This window comes from Bos mutus, chromosome 4 (assembly GCF_027580195.1).
Source record: "Bos mutus isolate GX-2022 chromosome 4, NWIPB_WYAK_1.1, whole genome shotgun sequence".
Taxonomy (NCBI): Eukaryota; Metazoa; Chordata; class Mammalia; order Artiodactyla; family Bovidae; genus Bos; species Bos mutus.
The window spans coordinates 1157800-1185029 of record NC_091620.1 but is presented as its reverse complement, the minus strand read 5'-3'; the positions used below and the strand labels follow the sequence as shown (position 1 = coordinate 1185029).

The following is a 27230-nucleotide window of genomic DNA, read 5'->3' as shown; positions in this document are numbered from 1 at the left end:
TTGGAGAATTTTGAGCATGACTTTACTAGCGTGTGAGATGAGTGCAATTGTGCGGTAGTTTGAGCATTCTTTGGCATTGCCTTTCTTTGGGATTGGAATGGGAAATGCAAATCAAATCCTCATTGAGATACCATCTCACACCCATTAGGACGGCTAAAACAGCGACAACTAAAACAAAGCAGAAAACAGCAAGTGTCCAGTGGGGATGTGGAGAAATTGGCACCCTCGTGCCCTCTTGGTGGGGTATAAAGTGGTGCGGCTGCTATGGAAAAAGCACGGGGGTTCCTCAAGAGTATTACAAATAGAACTACTGTACAGTCCAGCAATTCCACATCTGAATCTATACCCAAAAGAATCGAAAGCAGGGTTGCAGAGATACTTGTACACCTGTTGTGTTTTTGCTAGGGCTGCCGTAACAAAGTGTCACAGACTGCGTGGCTTAAATAGCAGAAATTTATTTTCTCACAATTCTCGAGGCTTAGAAGTCCAAGGTTAAGGTGTTGGCAGGGTGAGTGACTTCTGAGACCTCTCTCACTGGGGCTCATAGATGGCCATTCTGTCTGTGTGTTCATATGGTCTTCTTCTGGGTCTCTCCTAATGGTCTCTTCTTCTATGGACACAATCATATTGGATTGAGGTCTTATGGAGAGCCCACCCGTGTAGCTTCATATTATCATAATTCAAAGACTCTACAAGTTCAGTCACATTCTAGGGTATTCAGTTCAGTTCAGTTGCTCAGTCGTGTCCGTCTTTGCAACCCCATGAATTGCAGCATGCCATGCCCTTTGTGTGGATCACAATAAACTGTGGAAAATTCTGAAAGAGATGGGAATACTAGACCACCTGACCTGCCTCTTGAGAAACCTATATGCAGGTCAGGAAGCAACAATTAGAACTGGACGTGGAACAACAGACTGGTTCCAAATAGGAAAAGAAGTACGTCAAGGCTGTATATTGTCACCCTGCTTATTTAACTTATATGCAGAGTACATCATGAGAAACACTGGGCTGGAAGAAGCACAAGCTGGAATCAAGATTGCCGGGACCACTGGAAAAACCATAGCCTTGACTAGACAGACTTTTGTTGACAAAGTGACATCTCTGCTTTTTAATATGCTGTCTAGTTTGGTCATAACTTTCTTTCCAAGGCGCAAGTGTCTGTTAATTTTATGGCTGGAGTCACAATGGAACATTACTCAGCCTTTAAAAGGAAGGGAATTTTGTCACATGCTACAACATGAATGAAACTGAGAACATGATGTGAAGGGAAATAAGCCAGTAACAAGAAAGACAAATACTGCACGATTCCACTTCTAGGAGGTCCCTAGAGCTGTCACATTTATAGAGACAGAAAGTAGAATGTGGGGGGAAGGGTTGAGGGAGAGGCACAGCTGTCAAATGCCTGTGGAGTTTCACTTTGCAGAAAGGAAAGGGCCCTGGAGGCTGTTTGCACAGCGATGTGAATCTGCTCAAGTCCACTGAGCCGAAATGACTAAGATGGTAAATCTTGTGTTTGGTGTTATTGTTTAGTCGCTAAGTCATGTCCAACTCTGCGACCCCATGGACTGTAGCCCGCCAGGCTCCTCCATCCATGGTATTTTCCAGGCAAGAATACTGGAGTGGTTTGCCATTTCCTTCTCCAGGGGATCTTCCCAGCCCAGGGATCCAACCCACATCTCCCGCACTGGCAGGTGGATTCTTTACTACTGAGCCACGAGGGAAGCCCTCATCTTGTGCTACGTGTATTTTACCACAGTTAACAAGGATAAAAAAAAAAAAAGAAGGTTCGGGATGCAGGCAGTTTCTCCTGTTGGAGGGCTGCCCAGGTGGGGTTTCTGCCTCGAGTGGAGGTGTCCACCGGGCAGGAGACAGGAGGAAGGAGGAGATGGTGAGGGTCTCATCATTTCAGACACGATGAGTCTGTGCAATCTACCACCCCCCACCCCCCACCCCCCCCCCCGCCCCCCCGCCTCGCCGCAAGGCCATCTCTCTGGGCCACGGCGGCATCAGGTTTTTCTGAGCACTTTGCCCTAGTGGCCAGCCCCCAACATACAGCCATGTCCTCTTCCCAGGAGGACACACATCCTCGGGCCATGTTCGTGCCAGATGGCGTCCGGCCCATTGGCCACTCACCAAAGCTCCCAGTGGGCTCTCCCTTCCCTCCCCAGCCTTCCTCCTTCACTCTCTCCCTCCTGCCCTGCAGTCCAGGTGCCTTCTTCCTGCTCCTTCCCTGGGGGGCCGAGAGGAAAGGTGGAGAGCAGGCGGGATCCCTGAGAGGGGCCCAGGGCAGGCGTCTCCACTGCCTCCTTCCACCTTCTTGGCCGTCTGCTCCCTCCCTGGTGGCTGGCATTCGAGGACTCAGCAAGGGGCCAGGGATACACTCGGAGACCCACGTGCGGCCCCTGGCACGGCCAGGTGGGCCCCCGAGGGTCCAGGTCACTGACCACGTGCCCTCTTTCCGTCCTAGGACCTGAGTTCCTTTGCCATGCCGCTCCTGGATGGAGACCTGGAGAGTTCAGAAAAGCCTCCGTCTCGTAAGGTAAGGCTCCCTTCCTCCCAGCTTCTCCCAGCTCACCGGAGGTGCCACGGAGGTCGGACTCGCTCAGCTCAGGCCCGAGACAGACTTCTCCTCCCTGTGCCCCTGGCTGCAGCTGAGCCCACCCTCGCCCTCCAGGTTTCACCCCTTTTGCTTCCCTTCCCTCGGGGCTCCTCCCTGGTCCCTGGATGCCCCAGAGCGGGCAGAGGTGATGCTGAAGGGTTCACGTTGAGCTCAGCGCCCCGAGTGCCCGAGATGCTCACGGGCAAAGAGATTGAAAATCAGGGAAAAGCGGGTCGTGGAGCCTGGGTGTCTCTCCCTGCTGCGGATAGGAGTCCCTCCTCCCGCCCCGCCCCCGCCCCTCAAGTCCTTCTCTCCCTTCCGTCCTCTTTCCTGTCTTTTCGTTTCCTCTCGTTCACCCACCTTCTCCCCTCTCCCACGTGTCCATTTTTCCTGCTCAAGTTCGGTGCAGGGCTGGCAGCCTGAGGCGTGCATGTCCTGGGATGGGTGGAGCGGCCATGGCAGGAACGGGGAGGTCGAGGCAGCCTGCAGTGGGGGTGAGTGCAGGGCGGAGGGCTGGCGGGAGGCCCAGCGGTGGTGCCTTTGCAGGGAGCGCTGCAGGTGGTGTCTTGAGGGCAGAGAGTGGTAGACAGACTTTCCCCCAGTCCTCGGGCTGCCTCACAGCCGGGCTGGGTCCAGTCTGGGTTGCCTGGTGCTCAGCCCGGTGTGTGCAGTGGTGCGTCCGGACCCCCTGCTCTGGGACTGGTGGGGCAGGCCATGAAGGGAAGTGTCCCAGCAGGACAGGTCCTGCATCTCCCAGCTCATCTCTGCATCTTTGTGCCCTGTGAGTGAATCCCGTCTCCTCAGGGAATGGAACACCTTCCATGACTGCCAAGCTGAACGTGGACGGGACCCTGGGTGGCCTCCTCCTCCACGATCTAGGGGCCACGGCTGAGCTCCCCTTTCTGGGAGCTCTGGGCTCAAGAGCCAAGCGCCCAGGCTCCCAAGCATCAGTTGAGACGGGAGTCTGTCCGCTCTCCCAACCAGTCCCTAGTCCTGGTTCCTCTGCCCCCAGAGGGGGCAGCTCTTTGTCACAAAAGACATCTCAGGATACAAGGGCTTCTGATCACCTTGACTCCACACAGCTCTGTTTGCAGCTCCTGGGCCTGCATCGAGAGGAAGGTCAGTGCTTTTGATGTCCCCAGATCATTCAAGAGCACTGTGGTCACTCTGGGTCAGCCAGGGTGGCCGGGGCCTGGGGGAGTCTGTGGAATGCCCAGCAATCTGCCACCCCCCACCCCCCGAACAAGTGACCACGGGTTTTTCCTGTCTGTGCCCCTTGATCCTGAGATGAGAATCCAGGCCCCTCTGTTCATCTTTCCTGGCAGCTTCCCTGAGGTGTGACCTGGGACAGGACCTTCTCTGTGAACCTATCTTCCCGTTGGCAAACCCGGGCTCGTGACAGCACTCACCTCCCTTGTGAGGATGAAATGAGCTCGTCCGTAGAGCAGACACAGATGGGTACCCAGCCCAGGGCAGGTGCTCAAGGGAGGTCTGGGAATGCGGCTGTGACTCAGGACATCCCCCGTCTGGAGCGCTGTGGAGGGGTGCACCCACCTCCTGTTTATCTGAGCCGTGGGGAGCGTTGCACTCAGCCGGGCCCTAGACTCCACTCAGGCACTCCTATCCATCACTGGCCACGCGTACCACCCTTCTGGCTCCTCTGCTGAGAACACCCGCCCCCTTTCTGTCTGGAGTACATGGGGGCTCCGGCTGGGACACCCCACCATCAGCTCACTGGACGCGGCCCTTGCCTGCCAGGCCTGACCTCCCCACCTCCCTGGCCTGAGTCAGACTCCAGGGGAGGGTGTTTCTGGCCTACAGATCCTCCCTTGGAGGTATTGTTTCATTCAGCCCCCCTTTTCTGGCGCCCTTTGCCTGTGACCTCCTTTATCCTCGCCCGTTTCCCACAAGCTCCCAAGAGGCCCCTGCCAGTCAGCTGTCAGTCACCGCCAGGCCAGCCCCGGCCCCCCCCCACCCTCTCTTCTCCCCTCCCCTGCGTCCTTGGGACACAGCTGAGACCTGAGAGTTGGGGGGCTGGGCCCTGCCCTGTGGCACCCCCTGCAGCCGTGGACAGAGGTGGGCCTGGCAGCCCTACCCACGGTGCCCTGAGTTCCCATCCGTAGCTCTGAGGAGCCAGAAGGCACTGGGAAGGCTCTGGGCCCTTTGTTCATCCAAACCCAGGGAAACATGCCGTTGCGTTAGCAAAGTACCGTCTTAACTGCATCCTGCTTGAAGGAACGGGCCTTGTCCCTGGGCTCCTACCCCCACCCGCCCTGCAGGAAGCAGACCCAGAGGCCAGCTCTGCGCCCGTCTTCTCGCGGTCATGGCTCGAGACCAGTCTTTACGCTCCCCGTGGACAAGGCTGAGCTGGGGCCACCATTTTTGGCCGTGTTTGGGGGACAGTCTGCTCTCTGGGGCCCCCTCCTCAAGCTGACAGCAGAGGCCTGGTTCCGTCAGCCTGGAATTCTGAGCATAGGATGGAATCCCAGTCTAGAGAATCCTGGGGCTCTGCTTGCCCTTCAGATAGGGTTCAAGCCGGTACCCGGGGCCCTGTGAGACTGACTATTCAGCGGCAGCTGGCTCAGCTTTCCCCCATGAGCTGTCTGTGGTGGCCCAAGTGAGTGGCTGTTTATCTGTCCTCCCAGCTCCACCTCCTCTTTCCCTGGCCCTGGGACGTCTCTGCCCCTTGGCCTGTTCACAGCCCGTGAGCTTTCAGCACCTTCTCTGGTTCGGGGCCCCATGACCCACAGTGTCCCCTTTTGCAGTCTCCTCCCCCTCTGGCTCACTCTCAGGCCAGCCTTGTCTTCCCTGCCATTCTCCATGGCCTCACGGGGACCCTAACCTTCCCCACGTCTGTTCTCTGCGTGGAACGAACATCAGCCTTGCTCAGCCGTTCCTCCTCCCCAGGCCGAGCTCACTGTGCAGCGTGGAGGGGACATCCTCGGGGTTAACATGACTCCCTGCCTCTGTCCTCACACTTGACTTTGACTCCTCTTCTGTTTCACATTGCCAGGCTGCTCCTGGGAGGTATGTGGTGCAAGGGTCAAGGCCGTGGACCTGATGTCCCACCCACCACTGACCAGCTCTGTGGCCTTCACTGTGTCCCCAGTTGGTGCCTTCTCAGAGCTCTGGGGTCAGGGGTCCCCGGGGAGTGATGGTGACTGGCCTCCAGCATGTCAGCCCTAAATTACTGTGCGAGCGCCGTGCTGCAGAGCCTCCGTGGTGTCCCCTCTAAGGAGGCTTAGGCTCTCACATAACACATGGAGTGACTGAGTGAAAGTCACTCAGTCGTGTCCGACTCTTTGTGCCCCCATGGACTGTACAGTCCATGGAATTCTCCAGGCCAGAATCCTGGAGTGGGTAGCTGTTCCCTTCTCCAGGGTATCTTCCCAACCCAGGAATCAAACCCAGGTCTCCTGCATTGCAGGCGGATTCTTTACCAGCTGAGCCACCAGGGAAGCCCAAGAATACTGGAGTAGGCAGCCTATCCCTTCTCCAGCAGATCTTTCCGACCCAGGAATCGAACCCAGGTCCTCTGCACCGCAGGCAGATTCTTTACCAGCTGAGCTATCAGGGAAACCACACCCCACGTGGAGCCTCTCCCTAAACCAGCCCTGCCTCCCTGACTCTCCACACCTAACTGAGGATCTATTGGGGCCAAATTCATGACAATGAGAGCTGAGTGAAGAGGCCGAGGCACGTACCGTGGGCCAGGACCTGAGGCGGGTGCTTGCCGTGCCGGGTACCCGGTCGTCCCGTGGCCCTGCAGGCTGGCCTGCTGCCCCCAGTGGACACACGAGGACGCGGACACTAGATCACTGGCCACTGCTGGAAACCAAGCTGGTGTTCAGCTCCTGTGTCTGTGTCCAGAACCCTTGCTCATACCGTCCTGCTGTGGGGTCACCCACGGTTGTGACCACCCCCAGCCGGTGTCCACAGACACACGCTGCCCACCACTTGGAAAGCTGCTCCGTGTGAATTATCCGTGGGATTCAGAAGAGCTTCGGAATGCCTGAGCCCGTAGGTCAGTGGGTAGTGGCTGAACCCAACACTTGAGAGACATTTGTGCTTCCTGCATCACATGGTTGGAAAAAGAAACCCTTGAACTCAAGCAGTGCTAGAGTTCCATAGTTCTGGTTAAGCTCGGCCTCTGCCTCCAAAGCCCACTGGGCATAAGGATTCTGCACTGCCCCCCATGGCCACACTGGTCCTTTATCGCATGGCAGAGGGTCTCAGGAAGAAGGGGGCGTGTGGTTGAGAGTCCCCACAAGGGCATCCCTTCCTTTAAGGGACCATAAGCCCAGCTGAAGCTCCAGTACTCTGGCCACCTGATGGGAAGAGCCAACTCATTGGAAAAGACCCTGATGCTGGAAAGATTGAGAGCAGGGGGAGAAGGGGATGACAGAGGATGAGATGGATGGCATCACCGACGTGATGGACGTCAGTTTGAGCAAGCTCCAAAAGATGGTGAAGGGAAGGCTGGCATGCTGCAGTTCATGGGGTCGCAGAGAAGCAGACACGGCCTAGCGACTGAACATCAAGCGCAGACAGCATATTAAAAAGCAGAGCCATTACTTTGCCAACACAGGTCCGTCTAGTCAAGGCTATGGTTTTTCCAGTAGTCATGTGTGGATGTTAGAGTTGGACCATAAAGAAAGCTGAGCGCTGAAGAATTGATGCTTTTGAACTGTGGTGTTGGAGAAGACTCTTGAGGGTCCCTTGGACTGCAAGGAGATCCAACCAGTCCATCCTAAAGGAGATCAGTCCTGAATATTCATTGGAAGGACTGATGCTGAAGCTGAAGCACCGATACTTTGGCCACCTGATGCAAAGAACTGACTCATTGGAAAAGACCCTGATGCTGGAAAAGATTGAAGGCAGGAGAAGGGGATGACAGAGGATGAGATGGCTGGATGGTGTCACTGACTCAATGGGCATGACTTTGAGTAAGCTCCGGGAGTTGGAGATGGACAGGGAGGCCTGGTGTGCTGCAGTTCATAGGGTTGCAGAGAAGCCAACTCAACCGAGCTACTGAACATCAAGCCCAGCTCAGGGCGCCCTCTAGTGGTGGAAGGCTCACAGGGTCCCAGGCCGGACAGGCACCCCAGGTGGACAGAGACACAGCTCACTCTCTTACCTCCCTTCTCAGTGCACCCGGGGTCACCTGCCGTGCAGAGACCCGGGTCTCAGCCTGCTGGCCGACTCCCGCCAGGCTTTGTCCTTGCCCCAGCACCCAGTGGACAAGTGGTTTTCCTTTCCTGCTGCTGGGTGGCCCAAGGCCCTCTGGCTCCTGTGTTGCAGGCCTCCCCAGGGGACGGCAGCTGGTCATGTGCAAAGGTGATTCCTGTGGGTCGGGTCTGGTCGGTGCCCCTTCAGACAGCCCTGAGGGGCAGGGCAGGCCCCTCATCCCACCCAAGAGGAGACCCAGGCTTAGGGAGTCTCAGTAACGCCCCCGGTGGTCCAGCCAGGGGCGAGCAGGTCGGGCCCAGGCGCTCAGATGCAAATGAAGTGAAGTGAAGTCACTCAGTTGTGTCCGATTCTTTGCAACCCCATGGACTATACAGTCCATGGAATTCTCCAGGCCAGAATACTGGAGTGGGTAGCCTTTCCCTTCTCCAGGGGATCTTCCCAACCCAGGGACTGAACCCAGGGCTCCCACATTGCTGGTGGATTCTTTACCGGCTGAGCCACTAGGGAAGCCCAAGAATACTGGAGTGGTTAGCCTATACCTTCTCCAGGGGATCTTCCTGACCCAGGAATCAAACTGGGGTCTCCTGCATTGCAGGTGGATTATTTGCCAACTGAGCTATGAAGGAAGCCATTGAGATGCGAATACCGGTTCCTAAACCCACAGCAGGGCACATTAGAAATCCCTCTGGTCTATGAGATGCGTGCATTGGCTTGAAGACGGAGTCAAGCACTTTTTCAAACCATAACTGGTGGCGATTTCAAGTCATGACCCAAGTAAGCCTCAGAGGTTTTCAGCCTCATTAACTTTTTTCCCTAACCTCTGCGGTCACTCCAGTGTGATGAAACCTTCGTCCCTTCCCACACCAGGACCCCAGAATGGAGCCCCGGGCTCCCTGACTCTCAGGTCATGGGGTCTGTGCTCCCTCCCTCCTTTGAGGATGGGCCAGAGAACATTATTGCAGGGCAGTCAGACCTCAAGGACAGATGCATCTTCTTGAGAAGTGAAGGCCAGGAGACGGGGCTGCAGACAGGCCAGAGGGGAAGAGGCCGTGTTCCGAGGCTTTGCAGTTGCTTTGGCTGTCCTCCCTGCCTCCCGGAAGCCCCCTTGCAGAGAGCTGGATGGAGGCCGGGGGCAGGGGATGGTGGGGGGAGTCGGGGTGGTGCAACCCAGCCTGTGGACGGGTTGTCCTTGCGTCCCGTCCTGCACCCTCCGCGCTTCCCCACCCCAACCCCCGCTCAGGGCCGCCCCTTGTCTGTGCCAGAGCCTGGTGGGGCTGTTTCTCAGTCTGGGTGCCATGGACCCCCCAGCTGGGTGGCAGGGGACAGTGGAGGGGGGCAGGTCTGCACAGGCCGCCGTCTGGGCTCCGAGGGACCTCACCTGTCGGTCTGTCTTTCTGTCTGCAGGTGGACAGCCCCTTCGGCTCGGGCAGCCCTTCCAAAGGCTTCTTCACCAGAGGCCCCCAGCCCCGGCCCTCCAGCCCCGTGTCTGCCCCCGTGCGCCCCAAGACCAGCCCCGGCTCCCCCAAAACCGTGTTCCCGTTCTCCTACCAGGAGTCCCCGCCGCGCTCCCCACGCCGCATGAGCTTCAGCGGGATCTTCCGCTCCTCGTCCAAAGACTCCTCCCCCGGCTCCAACCCGTCCACCTCGCCAGGGGGCATCCGCTTCTTCTCTCGCTCCAGAAAAAGTAAGGCACTGATGCTTTGGTTCCAGGTGGGTGCAGGGCTGCAGCGGGAGCCGCTCTCGGCCTTGGGGGACGCCGCCCTGGCCGGTGGCTGTAGCGATGGTGCTGAGTGCCCTCGTCTGGGTCCGTCCCCCAAGAACCAATTGAGCTCCGGAAAAATGGGTTTCCACCGGGGTCCCTTTCTTCCTGCTCTAACCCCCACCCGTCGGGCGTGGTTTGCGGGGGTTAATGCAAACATCGCCATCCGCCAGTCCGATAGGGCTGTAAGGACAGCCATGTGGAATGCTGAAAGTCAGGAGTGGTGTGAAGCTAAGATTGGGCCCGTACCCTGCTGTGGTCTGGCCCAGGGTGGACCACAAGCCAGAGGGATTTGAGTCTTTGGGACTCAAATTTGGGACCACATTTGAGGGATTTGAGGCTTACTTGTTTCTGGCACATCCTGACTTTGTTTTGGGTCCTGGGTAGCTGGGGTTCATCTGTTAAGAGAAACAGGGGCAGGAAACGTGTGTTTAAGAGAGAGTTCTTTAGGCTCATGAGAACTTGTGATCTAAGGATAAACTGTTCTCCACTGAGCACTGTTGATCGTAACTAGAAATATTGTGGCAAACCATAAAGTTGTTATTGTTTAGTTGCCAAGTCGCATAAGACTCCTTGTTATCCCCCTGGACTGTAGCCCGCCAGGCTCCTCTGTCCCTGGGATTCTCCAGGCAAGAATATTGGAGTGGGTTGCCATGCCCTCCTCTGGGGGATCATCCTGACCCAGAGACTGAACCCGTGTCTCCTGCATTGGCAGGTGGACTCCTTACCACGGAGCCACCAGGGAAGCCCCAAACCATAAAGCAGATGGTTTATTTTCGCCTCTCCTGTTTCTCAATGCATCTCCCTACTCCTTACGACTCTCTCTGATGACAGAGGAAGTTCCTGTTCAGGAAGACGGTGATTTGGGAATCATGCTTGCCCTTGGGCATCAGGTCTGGAGTGGTTCTCCTTTGTCTCTGGTTGTATTTGCAAAAGGACCTGAGGTCGGAGCTGTACTCTGTCCGCAAGGCCAGCACCAATGCAGTGTTGTCTCTGTGACTTACGAGGAAGGGTCGGGGACTCTTCTTTTGGTGGTTTGGGGTGTTGCTCCTAGCACCCCTCAAGTCGTCCCCGTGATGACTGAACTCACGTGTAAGTGTACAGATGTCCTGTGGCAAGGTGGTCCTCGTGCAGACGACGCTGGGCCACATGTGGTTGGGAACTTACCTGTGAAGCCAAAGGGGCAGGTATGTCCCAGCCCTGATGCCCCAGCGCCCCAGACAACAAACCCCATTTCCTCGACAGGGATCCTGACACCCTTAACTACCCCATCACGCACCAGCTCTCAGAGGAGCGCGGTCAGACCAGACCTTCACCAGATGTCCTGTTTCTCTCATTGGGCCTGGGTTGGTTACAACAGAAGGAGGTTGTGTTAATTTCGTGGGGGCAGCCTTGATGAAGTAGCCCAAACCGGGTAGCTTAAACAACAGGAGTTTATTCTCTCATGGCTCCAGAGGCCAGACGCCAGAACCAAGCTCTCAGCAGGGCCGTGGTCCCGCTGAAGTGGGGGAAGAGTCTGCTGCAGGCCTTTCTCGCAGCTCCTGGTGTTGCCGGCAGCCCTTGGTGTTCCCTGGCCCGTGGAGGCAACGCTCGGCATCTGCCTCCATCGCCGTGGGCATGTGGCCCGCTCCCGCCGGGTGTCTGTCCATGTCCACGGGCCTCTTCCCTTCTTCTGAGGACCACAGTTGCTTTGTATGAAGGGCCACCCGACCGCAGGACGACCTCCTCCGAATCCCTTACATCTGCTGTGACCTTGTTTCCACTTAAGTTCCCTTTTTGAGGTTCCTGGAAAAGACATGAATTTGGTGGGTGTAGGGGGTGGGGATACCCGGCAGCTCAGACAGTAAAGAATCCGCCTGCAATGCAGGAGACGTGGGTTCGGTCCCTGGTTTGGGAACATTCCCCTGGAAGAAGAAATGGCAGCCCACTCCAGTATTCTTGGCTGGAGAATCCCATGGACAGAGGAGCCTGGCGGGCTACAGTCCATGGGGTCGCAAAGAGTCGGACACGACTGAGCGACTAAGCACAGCACACACAACCATCCCACCCACTACACCGTGACATCAGAAAAGCCGAGACCTGCAGTTCATGTCACTGGCTTGGGAGTGGAGGACTGGCTTGTGGGCATAGGGTGGTCATCCTGTTAAGACCAGGGTCACTTCTGAAGGCAGAAGGCAGCAGCCAAGATGCAGAGTCTGGGAGGTCTGGGGGAGCCTGCAGGTGGGATATGAGTCCTGGAGGCATGCCCGACCTTCAGCTCCTGGTGCCAGGAGTCCATGCTGCCCATTTCTGGTCAGTGATTTTAGAGGCCATTCAGTGTGCTTGGCTAGAAAACGTGCGTGCCTGGGTGCTAAGTTGCTTCAGTCGTGTCTGATTCTTTGCAACCCCATAGACTGTCACCTGCCAGGCTCCTCCATCCATGGGATTCTCCCAGCAAGAATACTGTAGTGGGTTGGCATTTCCTTCTCCAGGGGATCTTCCCAACCCAGGGATCGAACCCAGGAGTGGCAGGGGCTGCTGGTAAAAAGACGCTCATTGACTAGGTCGGGTGGGGGCTCAGCTTCCTTGGAGAAGCTCTCTGGGCGGGGCAGGTGTTCGGACCAGGGACAGTAGCCCGTGCTGTTGCCCTTGAAGCATGGAGCCCATGTCCTTGACCTTCCCCAGCCGGAAGCCAGCCCTGCGTGAAGGCCTGGTCCGTATGCAGGCAGCGCATGCCCTGCTTCACGGGGTCCTCCCCTCGGGTCCCTGGTCCCCCGGTTTTCCCATCACGCGTGGTGTGAGGCTTGCGTGGAGGGTGTACAATCTGTCTACTCTTCCTCCTGCTTGAATCTACACCCACGTCAAGGTGCCTGGACTATACATCGCTCCCACTGCCCTGGAACTGATTTCGTAACCCTGAACTTGAACCCTCGGCCTGTGTGAAGGGTCTTGTTAGCGGCAGCCCATGGAACATGCTGTGAAAAGATGTCGCGGGGACGCTTTGTCACATGAGACCCCTGAGAGAGATTTCCCGTCTTGGTACCAAGAATAGCTGTACTTCTGAGCAACTGGATGGCTTTTGTGTGTCATAGACTGTAATGGTGTAACAACCCCATTTCCCATCTGCATTGTCTGCTGGGAATCTTGGAACCGACTCTGTACCCAGGGTGTTAAGAGAAGCGTTTCTAGCCTGGTTTCTGAATCCATTTTTGGCCCCCCATCCTTTCACTTCCCGCCCCACACCTCACTTTTTTTTAAAAATAAAAACAAAGAAGACAGATTAATGGAAGGAGTTGGGTGTATTTACAGAATTCAAAGAGGAGCTGAATGCTCGCGACTCAGGAAGGGAAGGAGCCAGGCTGGTTCTGGCAGGCTCGGCGGCCAGAATTCACGGAGATGCAGAGAATCCCTAGTCTTCGCGTCTCTCCACCGACCACTCCAAATGCCTCATCCTAGGATATCTGATCAGCCCAGCTGGGATCTCTGAACCAGTGGGGTCCTGTTGAAGGGGGAGCTGGGAGGCAGGGTCAAGCAGCTAAAGCAGAGTGCCCAGGAGCCCGCCCTGGAGGTGGGCGGAAAGTTCCAGGAGGAGAGGCCCAGTTGGCAGCCGGGACGCGCCCACACCACTCTGCATGCACTGCCTGGCCTGTGGGCACACGCAACCTCCCACGTCCATGAAGATGCCCTCATCGAGCTCAGTCCAGTCACCCCACACACGGCGGGCAGCGTCCCCCTGCTTCCCGGTCGTGTCTGAGTGTCACCGCTAAGGATGTGGGTGTGAAGGACCAAGCCCTCCGCCTTGGCCTGATGAGACGGCCGTTTCTCCTCCAGTGCTGTCTGCACCCTGTCCTTCCCATCCTGTGACTTCCGGGGGAAAGTTAAGATTCTCCACATTTAAGAACTGCAGCAGATTTCCTTTGTTCTCTTTCTCTATCGTCTGTTGACCAAAACCTAAAAGCCTGTGTGATGACACAGGATCTAAAGTTGCAGCAGATTCCCCAGGTGACCCTCAAGTGTGGAACATTGTTGTCTGTTATTCGGAGAAAGGGGGAAGATAGAAACCCTGCAGAGCCATTTTCAAAGGGAAAGAAAGGAAAAGGATTCAGACCCATTAAGAGCGAGAGAAGATGGCAGGGGCTTCTCTGGGGGTCCAGTGGCTGGGACTCTGTGGGCCCCATGCAGGGGGCCCGGATTCGATCCCCTGGGCAGGGAGCTAGATCCCACGTGCGGCAACTAAGACCCAGTGTAGTCACACAGGTAACTAAAATATATCTTTTTAAAAAGAGAGAGAGAGGAAATGCAGACAGAGGCTACAGTTCCGAGTGCTCTGTCTGCTGCTGGGACCAGCGAGGACCTCGGTTGGCCGGCGCTCTCTCCCCGGGAGGAGAGCCAGCCCTTTGCTCTGCAAGGACCCTACCCCTTGGAAGGGCTTCTTGAATGCCATGGCTGTAGCCTTCCCCTGGGCTCCTGGCCCAGTGGCATGTTGATCCCAGACTTGTCCTGGGGACTCTGGGGTTTTCATCACGCTCGTCCCAGCCCCACGGTTAACTAGCAGCAAGCCTAATTCCCTTGGAGGATCAGGGTCAGCCACCCCAAGCAAAGCAATAACCCACTTTCGGCCTCTTCCTCTAATAACAGACGACAGCCTGGGACAGAATCCAGCCTGAAACCCTTCTTCATTTTTGTGCGTTAATCACTGAGATACAGGCTCGCCCTTGTTCCCCTCCCCTGTGGCTGTTTGCACTTGGAACAGCAGATTCAAGCTCTTGTCTCTGAACCGCGTGCCCCACAGGGTAGAATATGGTTACATCTCGTCTTCAAGTGAAAGTCGCTCAGTCGTGTCCGACTCTTTTGAACCCATGGGCTATACAGTCCATGGAATTCTCCAGGCCAGAATACTGGAGTGGGTAGCCTTTCCCTTCTCCAGGGAATCTTCCCAGCCCAGGGATCAAACCCAGGTCTCCCACATTGCAGGCTTTAACAGCTGAGCCACCAGGGAAGCCCCACATCTCGTCTAGTTCCCAAGAAGTCTTACATGGCCATGAGGCAGTAGAGGCTTCCAGAAAATAGCAAAACTTATCTCCAAAAGGAAAACAAAGATTTCTCACAACTGGGCTGCGGATGGCCTTGCTCTTGAAGGTGAGGAAAGGGAAATGCGTGTCCATCTGTTTGTGAACCGCAAATAATAAGATGAAAGTTTTTTTTTTTTTTTTTTTAAAAGAAAAACAGTCTGGCATGGTGGGCAAGCCAGGACCTCAAGAAGGACTGAATCTCATGTTACTCAACTTTGCTCCCTAATCATTGATAGTAATTATCCTTGTCTACTGGGCTTGTTCTCAGTGCATCGTACGTGAGCGCTAGGCTTTGTTCCGACATGTGCATATTTGTTTATTTTACTTATTTGCTTGTTAATACTTCACTGATACATTAGGTGCATCATAAAACACACACCAAAAGCTTAATTGGAGGCTTCGGTGTCCCAGGTGTCAACATTCAGGGTTCACTTCCTGGATGTGCAGACAGGAAAGGCAAGGTTGTCTAGATTGGGCACCGTAGCGGGTTTTCTCGGTTTGCTTTCTCTATCTTCTGTTGGCCAAAACCCAACAGCATTTCCACAGCAGACAGTTCCTCCTAGTTCAACCCGCGGCAAGCACACAGAATCCAGGACAGGGCCTGCAGTGGAGCAGAACACGTCGACAGCCTCAGGCTCCTGGGGGACCAAATGACAAGGCTCCAGGGTGGAACTGGTCATAAACGGGGCACGAAAGGAGGGAACGGCAGAGAAAGGACAGGAGGAAGTTCCAGCCAGGCTGCGGGAAGGAGACAGGAAGCGACTTTCCTGGGCTGCAGTAGAGACGCTGAGCTCTGAGAGCAGAGCCGAGGTGAGAAGGGCAGGTGACCCACATGGGGTGACATGGGACAGCCTATGCTGGGGAAGGCTGAAGGCCAAAGGAGGAGCAGGCAGCAGAGGAAGAGACGGTTAGACAGCATCACTAACCAAATGGACATCAGTCTGAGCACGCTCCAGGAGATAGCCAAGGGCAGGGAAGCCTGGTGTACTGCAGTTCATGGGTTGCAGAGAGTTGGACACAACTTTGCAACTAAACAGCAACAACAGGTCAGCATTAAAAAAAAATAATAACTTTAGGTTGACCACAGGACAACTGACAACCCTTACAGGCCTCCATAAAGGGAGTGTGGACAAAACTGATGCTTGGAGAATATTATTAGACCGCTTGTGCAGAGAGTGAGAAGGGCTCGTAAGGAAATGAGGCCACCGTCCCAATCCAAGGTGGCCTGGGACCCAAGCGAGGGACTCAGAGCAGTGGAAGGGATGGTAGGAACAGAGAGGGATGGAAAAAGGACTAATGGTGGGAATCCCCTGGCAGCCCAGTGGTTAAGACTCTGCCTTCCAACGCAGGGCTCGTGGGTTCGGTCCCTCGTCCGAGAGCTAAGATCCCACGTTCCTCATGGCCAAAAAACATAAAATAGGAGCAGCATTGTGACAAATTTAATGAAGACTTAAAAAAAGGAAAATAATTAATCGGGTGTAGAAAGGATGAGGAAGAAAGAGGAAATGAAAGGGTGAAAGAACCCAAACCTTGTGCGTTCTTGCCACTCAGGGCTTGTTTGGTGATGGTAGTTGTCGGTACCGACAATGCGAGATCAGCAGCTCCTTGTCCAGGGCTCCCCAGAGCCTCCTCTTCAGGGCCTATCTCAGCGTGGGGCTGCCGCGCCAAGGAGCCGGAGTGTAGACAGATGCCTGCGTGGGTCAGCACCTCCTGGAGCCTGGCGACGTTCATAACGGCCACGGCCAGCGACAGGAAGTACAATGCGTAGAAGATGATAAGGAAGAAGGCAAGTGACTGCAGGGCCACGGCGTGAGCCCCGGAGCTGGGGTCACGCAGCAAGAACATGAGCGAGAGGGTGGACGCCAGGAACAGGAGGAGTGGAACTGACCATGGGAGAACCACGTGGGGCAGAATGAAGAAAAGAGATGGTCCGTCGCCTGTCAGCCACAGTGTGGTTTCCATGGGAACCCTGGGTGGCAACCATCTGCCTAAGGACCGGAGGCCTCGTGGCAGATAAGATGACCGACGAACCAGACAGGATCGGGGCGCCCAGCAGAAGCCGGGGCACCTTGTTTCAGGAACCCTCTGTTTCACCAGAAGAAGACAGGGTACAAGAAGAGGGTGATCTTGGCACAGTGCAAGACCGAAAGACAGGCAGTCAGTCAGGAGGTGAGGCTGTTGATGAAGCTCCAGGAGATTTTGAAAGAACTTTTGAAAGTAACACTGAAGGAGTTTGAGAGGTTGTTATGGAGGGCCACCCTGTGGAAAAGACCCTGATGCTGGGAAAGATTGAAGGCAGGAGGAGAAGGGGACAACAGAGGATGAGATGGCTGGATGGCATCAGTGACTCGATGGACGTGAGTCTGGGTAAACTCTGGGAGTTGGTGATGGACAAGGAGGCCTGGCGTGCTGCAGTCCTTGGCGTCACAAAGAGTCAGACACGACTGAGCCACTGAACTGAACTGAACTGAACCCCGCACAGAAAGAACCGGGAGGCGGCCAGGCAGGCCATGATTGTGTCGCCTGCGGGCAGCGCCCAGCATCGCACGCGTTCCCTGCTCAGCCCCGTAACTATGAAGCCATCCTGCAGCGTGGGAGCCGGCGACTCCAGGACAAAGCTGACCTTGAAGATGGGCGTAGGGGAGGGCAGCATCTTCTCTAGGCGCTGGGACTCACCCATGGGAGACAGCCTCCCTGGTCAGGCCATGCTGTTGAGACTACAGACCCCGAGGCACTCCCCTGGGATTCAGGCAGACATGCAGCAAACGCCCCCCACCCCCACCGGTCCTCCAGGAGCTGAGAAGGGGACCTCTGTGACTTCCCTGAGCGTACAAACCCCAGCTCAATGACACGCTGTGTCTGTTTGCATAACCTCTATTTACCTGCTTTTCATCAGAGCCAGATGTAGAGAAATGTGAAGAAGAGAGACCGTGGAGTGATTGAAAATACCCCTGTGTTGCCCTTTATTTCTCACCACGCTCTTTCTTTCCTAGTGTTAGTCACTCAGTTGTGTCTGACACTTTGCGACCCCATGGACTGTAGCCCACCAGGCTCCTCTGTCCATGGAATTCTCCAAGCAAGAGGACTGTAGTGGGTTGCCATTTCCCTTCTCCAGGGGATCTTCCAGACCCACGGATTGAACCCAGGTGTCCTGGATTGCAGACAGATTCTTTACCATCTGAGCCACCAGAGAAATCCATTTCTTTCCTAACTTTTTTTCTTAAAAGTTCACCAGGGAGGGTGACCGGGCGGGGAGGCAGCCGTGTGTGCGGCAGGGGTGGGCTGGGCGTGGCTGATGGGAAGGAGGACCCGGCCTGACCCCCACCCTGGGGCCCTCGGGTGCCAGCAAGACGGGAAGGGAGGGGGGAACTACTCTGTGTGCAAAGTCTGGACCATCTATGCTTCCTTTCACGGTGAGAAACAGTAATCCCTCCCACTTCTGAAAGTCTTTGAGAATGGCCTTCAGAGCCACGTTTGTTTTTTAATATTCTTGGTGATGGGCCGTCTTTGCCTTTGGAAGATGGATTTCCTTTTTGTAAAGAGATCTTTTGGGGCCAGTAATGTTTGGGGTCAGGAGTTGAGATGAAGCTGCACTGGTAGAAATCCACAAGCGTGCCGTTGGGTAGGGACAGGACACAGGCTCACCGCGCGGCGTGAGGCTGGGGCCCCACCCTCGGCTCAGCTCGCGGCTTTGGCTGCAGCAGCTGCTCCTTCCTTCTCCACCCTGGCTGCTCAACAGCGTCCTTCTGACAAGACTTCACCATCCACACGGTGAGGTCCAGGACAGTTAATGGTTTTCCTGCTTTGACTTCTAGTGGAGAGTGGAGGGTAAGACACTTGGTTGTTGCTGTTCAGTCGCTCAGTCGGGTCCGATTCTTTGCAACTCCGTGGACTGTAGCACGCCGGGCTTCCCTGTCCTTCACCATCTCCCGGAGCTTGCTCAAACTCACGTCCATTGAGTCAGTGATACCATCCAACCGTCTCATCCTCTGTCGTCCCTTTCTCCTCCTGCCTTCAATCTTTCTCAGCAATGGCGTCTTTTCCAATGAGTCGGCTCTTCGCATCAGTGGCCTAGCATTGGAGCTTCAGTTTCAGCATCAGTCTTTTCAATGAGTATTCAGGGTTGATTTCCTTTAGAACTGATTGGTTTGATCTCCTTGCTGTCCAAGTGACTCTCAAGAGTCTTCTTCAACACCACAGTTTGAAAGCATCCATTCTTTGGTGCTCAGTCTTCTTAATGGTCCCTCTCTAATATGACTACTGAAAAAACCATAGCTTTGACTGTACTATGCATGCAAAGTCAGCTGATGAGAACCCACTGTATTACACAGGGTGCTGTGCTCAGTGCTCTGCTGTGACGCAGAGTGGATACACACATATACACGTAGACGTGTGTACAGATGTATACTTGCGGCTGGTTCACTCTGCTGTGTCACAGCAGAAACTAACGCAACACTGTAAAGCAACTAAACTCCAATTAAAAAAAAAACTGATTTCAGACACTGTTAGATGGATTACAAAGACACAGAGTTTCATTTAACCCTTGTAGTAACTGCTGTAGGTTTGTGTCGTCTCAACAAAGATACATTGAGGTCCTAACCCCCAGTATTTCTGATTGTAATCTTACCTGGGAATCAAGTCATTTACCTGGGAATCAGGTCACTTACCTGGAAATCAAGTCACTTACTTGGGAGTCAAGTCACTTACCTGGGAATCAAGTCACTTACTTGAGAATCAAGTTACTTACTTGGGAATCAAGTCACTGCAGGTGTACTTAGCTGAAGTAGAGTCGTACTAGAGTCAGGAAGACAGAGACACACGGGGAGGATGCTGTGTGACAACAGAGGTGGAGACTGGAGTGATGTGTCTCCAAGCCAAGGGCTGCCAGCAGCCACAGAAGCCGGAAGAGCAAGGAAGGCGCAGAGCCCTACGGACACCTCGATTTCTGTCTTCTGGCCTCTGGACTGTGAGGGAACCCTCTTCTGATGACCCGGTTTGGGGCGCTCTGGTGCAGGCAGCCGCAGGAAGCCGATGCAGGGACTGGCCGTGGTCAAGTGATGAGGTTCAGCAGACCAGAGGCCGAGCCCTGTGAATCAAGGCCGGCCCCTGATCTCTGCGTCATGAGACCACCATCCGTGAGGGCGGGGCTGTGGGGCTCAGACGACCCCCACCTTCTCCGGCGGGGAGAGGAGGCTGGACCTGAGGCCATTGCAGCTGCTGCGTCAAGTTCCTGGTGACTTGTGCACAGACCCCTTGGAGATTTTCGAAAGAGCAGTTTGGGTGGTGGGAAAGGGAAGGAAGCTGTGCTAGGAGCTGAGGGTTGAAGACACTGACCTCGTTTCACAGCATTTGGGCCTGAAGGGTAGGCCAGCTCAGGGCATGGTCTCTGTGTTCATCCATAGCCCCCGGAGGGCTCTGGCTCCTCACTGAGGCCGCGTTGGGACCACGTGATGGGGTTTCCATCAGGGGCTGACAGTTCTGGGCAGATGGGAGGTGTTCCATCTGCAGCTGCAGGGCTGGAGGCACAGAAGGTGGAGGTGATGGGGCTGCAGGAGGCAAAAAGCCAGATCTGTGCCCCGGTGTGGGGGAGGGGGCGCACACGGTCAGGCCCACCACCTTGCTTGTGTGAGACTATGACGTGAGCGGGAGAGAAACCCTTCTGAGGTCACACTGCCAAGAACCCCGGGCTCTGATCCTACTGTGGCATCAAGTGAGGCCATCCTGACCCAGGCAGGGGGACGGAAGCAGATGGGTGCTAAGGGCTGGCTTGTTGGCTTCATGACAGGAGAGACCTGGACGCACTTCTAGGCGGAGCAGAGATGCACGGGCTTGTGAGACGGGCCTCCAGGCTGGAGTTGTAGACAATCTGATAATCCAGCGAGGACATGCTGGCTTCCACGTCCCTGGCCTCAGGGTGAACCAACGGGATGTAAGTGGAACCCTGAAAGGGATCAAAGCAAAGGCGCCTCCTCCCTACCCACAAAGAGGGATGTCTGCCGGCTGATTCCCCTCCCCTCTCCCTCGTGGTAAGAGGCCATGGCTTCCAGGGCACCTCGGCTAGGGACCATGGCGGACAGAGAGGACGGCAGGCCACCGGGGGGCAAGGTCACGGAGCTCGGTATTTTAGATAATAGATGTCCTGATAGTTTAATCTCTTTTACGTTGTTTGTTTGTTTCGGTTATGATGTCATTAATGCGCCCTAATGACAGAGGTGGCAGAGGTGACGTTTGTCCGGATGGCAATTAAGGCAAAACTGGAATATTCCAGAATATTCCAGACCCAGGGCTGGCGGGGGATGGGGGCAAATTTGCGCTCAGACAAACCTGAATCCTTCACCACCACCACCCTCCCCCCCGCCCCGTGCTAAGAGGGGAAACCAGACACATGAGGAGGTGGGGGCTGGGTGGTTTGGGGCAATTTGTGGTGAGGGATGAATACTGCTAAGTGACCACGACTGAGCCAGAGGAGGGGCCAAGTGCAGGTTAGCAAAAAGCCTCATTATCCATGCCAGCACCCTCCCTACCCCACCCACCAGCCTTTTTCCTCCAAAACTCTCCCTTGACCCACTAAATAAGCTAGCAAGCTCATCAGGCCGCCTTTGGTTGACGTCTTAGATCTGAGTTCTGCCTCTGTAAATTCACTTTTTCTAGATTTTCTCTGTACCCTTCCTTCCATGTGGTTTTTTTTTTAATCGTTTTTTAAGGGATACAAATGAACTTCTTTTTGGTTTATTTGTTTATTTATGGCTTCCTGGGTCTTTGCTGCTGCACTGAGGTTTCTCCCTAGCTTTCTGCACTCCCCAGGGGTGGTGTGTGGACGTCTCATTGTGACGCTTCTCCTGTTGCAGAGCACCGGCTCTGCGTGTCGGGGCTTCAGCTTGTGGGCTTGGCTGCCCCGAGGTAGGTGGGAACTTCCCTGACTAGTCCAGCCGGTGTCCCCTGCATTGGCAGGCAGGTTCTTAACCACTGGACCACCAGGGAAGTCCTGCCTTCTTTTTTTTTTTTTCAAGTTTGCCTTTGAAAAGCTTCGATGACTTGAGGCTCTGATGGGGTGGCTGTCCCCGCTCCTGCAGACTCCCCTGGGGGCAGCCGGTCCACCAGGAAGCACAGAGCAGAGGAAGAAAGTCCGCGTTAAATCTCTCCCACATTCGAGACAAGACGGGGTGAATGTGCGTCCGCCTTTCACCTTTCTCTCCTGAATGCTTCTTGAAATCTGATTTCCCACAGAAAATGGGGCAGGGGGCAGCTCTGGGTCCCGGGCGCGGCGGGGGGCGGGGCGCGGGGGGAGACGCGGGCGTGGGGGAGGGGCGGAGGCCTGGGAACAGCCCTGCAGGCCTGCAAAACTCCGGGGCTTTTCCGGCTTTGTGTCCGAGTGACCGCTAGAGGGGGATAGAGCCCCGTGTGTGAACCCAGGGGACGCGGCTGGACCCGCGGTTCCTGCCTGGGTTTCCCCGTGCTTAGTCACCATCGTGTCCGATTCTCTGCGACCCCCGTGGACTGTAGCCCGCCAGGTTCCTCTGTCCATGGGGATTCTCCAGGCAAGAATCCTGGAGTGGGTTTCCATGCCCTCCTCCAGGGGATCTTCCCCACCCAGGGATCAAACCCAGGTCTCCTGCACTGGCAGGTGGATTCTTTATCATCTGAGCCACTCCCAGACAGAAAAAAAAATGGGTGTTACAGAGCAGGAAGCGGATCTCACCACTGACCAGCCTGACCCGGCCTTTTACAGGGGAGCAGTCTCACACTGAATATTCGTTCGGTCCTTATTTGATGAGAGCTTGCTGAGATCCTGGGCACCGGGGACAGTGCACAGGTGAGGGAGACGCTGAGAGAACTGTTGCTCCAAGAGTGAAACATGGGGAGAGGGTCTGGCTCTTTAATGCAGGACCTTCAGGAAAACTGATACGGGGGCATCTGAGCAGAGGCGGGATGGAGCCAGGTGTGGCCGGGCAGGTGCATGAGGCAGGTGTGTGGGGCAGGTGGGGTGGGGACAAGGCGTGCCTGGCCGCGGAGACAGCAGTGGAAGTGCCCAGAAGCTGGGGCGGCCTCCGAGCCTGCAGGGAGCAGGAAGTGTGGCTGGAACCACGTGGGGAGGGACAGGGAGGGCCAGTCAGGATTGGGGGCTGCAGGCCAGCCCAGGACCCCATGGAGTGGTCCAGGGGGCGTCGTGGGGGAATGACTTGCTCCATGGAGGGGTTCATCTGGCTGCTGTGCAGAGAGAAATGGTGGACACAGAGGTGGGGGCCCAGCCGGGGCCGCTGATATAGACCTGGATGTCAATGACCACTTCCTTTGAGACCTCCTCCCACCCGGCCTTCTCCAAAAAGCCTCACCTAACTGTTCTCACCTAGAGCAGTCTGCCAGGCTCTCAGATAAAATTTAAGTTATATCTTAACTTTCCCCATCACCCTGGGGCTCAGACCAACTCTTGGGGAAGGTTCTGGCAAAGGTAGTCCAACCACGATGTGCCTTATGGACGTTCAAGGCTGAGTCCTCTGGGGGTCGCTGGCACGTTTAGCGTGTAAATGAGAAGGGGCTGTAGCATCACAACCAGGGGCAAGGGAGTCCCTGGCGGTCCAGTGGTTAGGGCTTCCCCTGCAGGGACACAGGTTCCCTCCCAGGTCAGGGAGTTAAGATCCCATGTGCTTCCTTGCAGCCAAAAGGAAGTAAAAGTTAATAGTGATTCCAAAAAGCAAAAACAAAACAGATGCGACAGATGCTTTTTTTTGGAAGCATTGGGCTTCCCAGAACCCACGATCGATCGAGCTATGTCAGCTGCTGGGGTGAGACTGGAGCGCTTTTGCTAGCTGCCCCCCTCCCCCTTACTAAGCAAGAAATGGCATCGTGTCCCAGCTGGGCAGCTGTCCGCCCCGACTGACCACGGCTGGCGGAAGTCGGGCTCGCTGGGCACTGGGACATTTATCTTTGTCCCGTGCTGTGCTGTGCCAAGTCGCTTCAGTCGTGTCCGACTCTTTGTGACCCCGTGGACACACCAGACTCCTCTGTCCATGGAACTCTCCAGGCAAGAATCCTGAAGAGGGTTGCCATGCTCTCCTCCACGGGATCTTCCTGACCCAGGGATCCAAACCTGGGTCTCCTGCACTGGAAGGTGGGTTCTTTATCACTACGCCACCTGGGAAGCCCCGCTAGAAAAAAGATGTTGAAAGTCGCAGACTTGGACAGCCACCTACTCTGATGACCCCGAGGGCTTCTCTCAGTCCCGACTGCAGGGTCCATAGGACAGACAGGCCAAGTGGACCCCAGGACCCAGGGGCTGCTGCAGCCCAGCGGGGAAGCGGGAAGCCCGAGGCATTCAGTGAGGCTGCAGAGCATTGTCACAACCCTGGTCTGAAGCTGCTTTGTTGCGGCCCACAGTCAGAAATACATTTTATATCGTACCCAGCACAGTCACATGGATGGCTAAAAACCATTTCTCATGAAACAATATTTACCCTGGCCTCTGTGCGCTGTTGTCCACTTGACTCTTGTTGGGTTGGTGGTACCAGCATGTCGTCTCTGACCCACACGGCGGGGTGTCCAAGGGGGCAGGCGTGGGGCTGCGCTTGCACTTTGGGAAATGCCACCCTAGATGGTCATAAACAGCAGGACGGGCGTGGATCGCCTGCCCGCAGAGCGAGGAGTCTGGCTGGGAACTCCGGGGCCCAGAGAACCAGAGGGGTTGGAAGGACACGCTGAGGGCTTTGCCAGAGATGCCAGATGCTGGAGGTTTGAACTTGTTTCTCAGGACCAGCTCACAGCCATGACCCAGGCCGTGTGTACTTCGAACACCCCGAATATATTTACTTTTCTGTTCCTAGTTAAAATATTAACGTTCTATTGTGGGTGACCGTGATTCTGGGTTATTTACATCTTGCTTCTTCAAACCCCCGCTCCTGGTGTGTGGGTCTGATCAAAGGATGTAAGGAGAGCTGTTTGAAATGCGAATGAGCTTCCCAGGAGGTTTATTGAACTTGTGAAACTTGTGTCTTTTCTTGCTGCTCTCCGTGTTGGATCACAGACTGCTCTTCTTTTCTCTCCCAGCAACTGGAGTTTATTTTTCAAATAAAAGTCTGTTTTCCCATAAAATGCCAAGAGTTTTGTACTGTGTGTGGAGGAACGAACTTGGGCTTTTAAGCTTTTAGTTTGGAGCCTCCGAGTCTCTGATTCACATGCCAGGGCTCAGGGCCTGCGTGCCCCCTTCTAGAACAGGGTCAGACGTGGGGGATTTCGTTCCTGGTACTTGGGTCTGGACATCAAGGCCTCAGAACTTCCATGCCAACACCAGTCCTCTCTTGGAGAGGCTATTTCGGTGACCAGCAGGTTGGAACTGCTCTATCAACCTGGCTTTGACGACGCCATCAAGTTTTTACTTAAAGAAAGTTGGTTGGAGTAGGACGCTTAAAACTTGTTAACGCAAAACACTGTTCTTCCTGGAGGTTTCTTAATTAAATCCTTTTTAAAAAGGCGTATCATAAATATCCAAAATCACCTCAGATAGTGACTGCAGCCATGAAATTAAGACGCTTACTCCTTGGAAGAAAAGTTATGACCAACCTAGACAGCATATTAAAAAGCAAACACATTACTTTGCCGACAAAAGTCCATCTACTCAAAGCTATGGTTTTTCCAGTGGTCACGTATGGATGTGAGAGTTGAACTATAAAGAAAGCTGAGAGCCAAAGAATTGATGCTTTTGAACTGTGGTGTTGGATAAGACTCTTGAGAGTCTCTTGGACAGCAAGAAGATCTAACTAGTCCATCCTAAAGGAAATCAGTCCTGAATATTCATTGGAAGGACCGATGTTGAAGCTGAAAGTCCAATACTTTGGACACCTGATGCGAAGAACTGACTCATTGGGAAAGACCCTGATCCTAGGAAAGATTGAAGGCTGGAGGAGAAGGGGACGACAGAGAATGAGATGGCTGGATGGTATCACTGACTCAATGGACATGAATTTGGGTAAACTCCAGGAGTTGGTGATGGACAGGGAGGCCTGGCATGCTGCAGTCCACAGGGTCGCAAAGAGTCAGACACGACTGAGTGACTGAACTGAACTCAATTGGTAAACTCTTCCTATAAAAGGGAAGTGAAAGTTGCTCAGTCCTGTCTGACTCTTTGCGACCCCATGGACTGTAGCCCTCTGTCCAAGATCCTCTGTCTATGGAATTCTCCAGGCAAGAATTACTGGAGGGGGTAGCTTTTCCCTTCTCCGGGGGCTCTTCCCCACCCAGGGATCAAATCCAGGTCTCCCACATTGCAGGCGGATTCTTTACCATCTGAGCCACAAGGGAAGCCCCTTGCTATAAAGGCCAGATGGGAAATGTTTTAGGCGTGTGGATCACCAGGTCTCTGCTGCCATGACTCAGCCACAGACAAAAAGTAAGCTGTGTCCCAGTGAATCCCTATTTGCAGAAGCAGGCGGTCAGCAGGGCTGGCCCCCATTTTAATGGATGGTAGCCATCTCGGTGTCCCCTTTTCGACCCCTCAGTGCCTCCTCTATCTGCTCAAGTGAAAATCTGGTCTTGCTACACCCTCCACACTCTGGCCCTGGGCTGGCTCTGACCGCAGCCTGTACTGCTCCCCTGCCATCCTGCCCGCTGGGTCCTCAGAGGTGCCTGGCTGTCAAGGACCAGCCCCTCAGCCCACTCTGGGCAGCTCTGAGGGTTGTCCTTGCTCCGAGCTTTCTGGGTGGGGGCATCTGGCTGGGTCTCTGTGGCCTCTGCACTTCACCCCGGCCCAGACCTCCTCCTCCTGCTGGGGATGTTGATCCTAAGAGTGTCCCTAAAGCACACCCTGCTGCCGTCCATCTCAGGTGTTGTCCCGCCCTCCGCTCTCGCCCTGATGTCCCACTTGACAGTGGCCATTGGAGGGAAGACAGGGCAGACTGGATGCGGAGATGAAGAGGTACACGGGGCTGGAGACAGGATCCGCGCTCGGGGTGAGGCTGCACGTGAACTGGGAGAGGAGGCAGGCCCCGCGGCCCTGGCCCCGCTGGTCGTTTGCGATCTGGAGTCACACGAGTCCTACCCTGCGCGCGGCTGAGCGAGACCCTCCCTGCCCGGTCGCGGGGTTCAGGACCCCATCCTCGGTCCACCACCCAGGCCGGAGCCCTCTGGATCCGGGCAGCTGCTGAGGTCCGGATCCCGTGGCTCTGCAGACTTCAGAAAAAAAACGTGACTCATCCTGCCTGCCCGCAAAGAAAGGAAAAGTATGTGTGGCATCCGAGTTTCCTGAAAAGTTCAGCCAGCGCATGGCAGAGTTATGTGGCTGGGCACCCTCGTGGTCCCCGGAGAGAGCGCCCTCTGCTGGCCACCACACAGAGAAATGTGGCCCAGCCTGCTTGGGTCAGGCTGCAGGGCGCAGCTATCAATGCTGTCATCTGGGAGAAGCTACGGGGAAAAAACCTCCTTTCCCTCGGCAAACTGTAGAGCTCTCTGGGTCTCTCAGCGCTGCTCCGGTGATGATTCTATACCATGTGACACAATAAAAGGAGATGCCATCAAACCCTGGATTATTTTTTTTTAGATAACATTTCTTTTAAATTTATTTATTTTGGCTGCATCAGGCAGCAGCAAGTTCTTAGTTCCCCAACCAGGGATGGATCCAGTCTTCCTTGCACTGGGAGCATGG

The 27230-nt window shown here is 55.2% G+C and overlaps 1 protein-coding gene across 5 annotated transcripts in view; it reads left to right on the top strand.

The window, feature by feature from the left end:
- PRKAG2 (protein kinase AMP-activated non-catalytic subunit gamma 2) overlaps positions 1–27230 on the top strand; it is a 305973-nt gene that overhangs the window by 93543 nt on the left and 185200 nt on the right. For 4 of the 5 annotated variants that reach the window (XM_070368928.1, XM_070368927.1, XM_070368926.1 and 1 more), the window contains exons 2-3: positions 2468–2539; positions 9194–9473. In XM_070368928.1, the coding sequence (XP_070225029.1) occupies positions 2468–2539; positions 9194–9473 (352 nt within the window). Of the gene's footprint in view, positions 1–2467; positions 2540–8539; positions 8564–9193; positions 9474–27230 lie in introns of those variants that run through there. The other variant, XM_070368929.1, reaches the window with a different exon arrangement.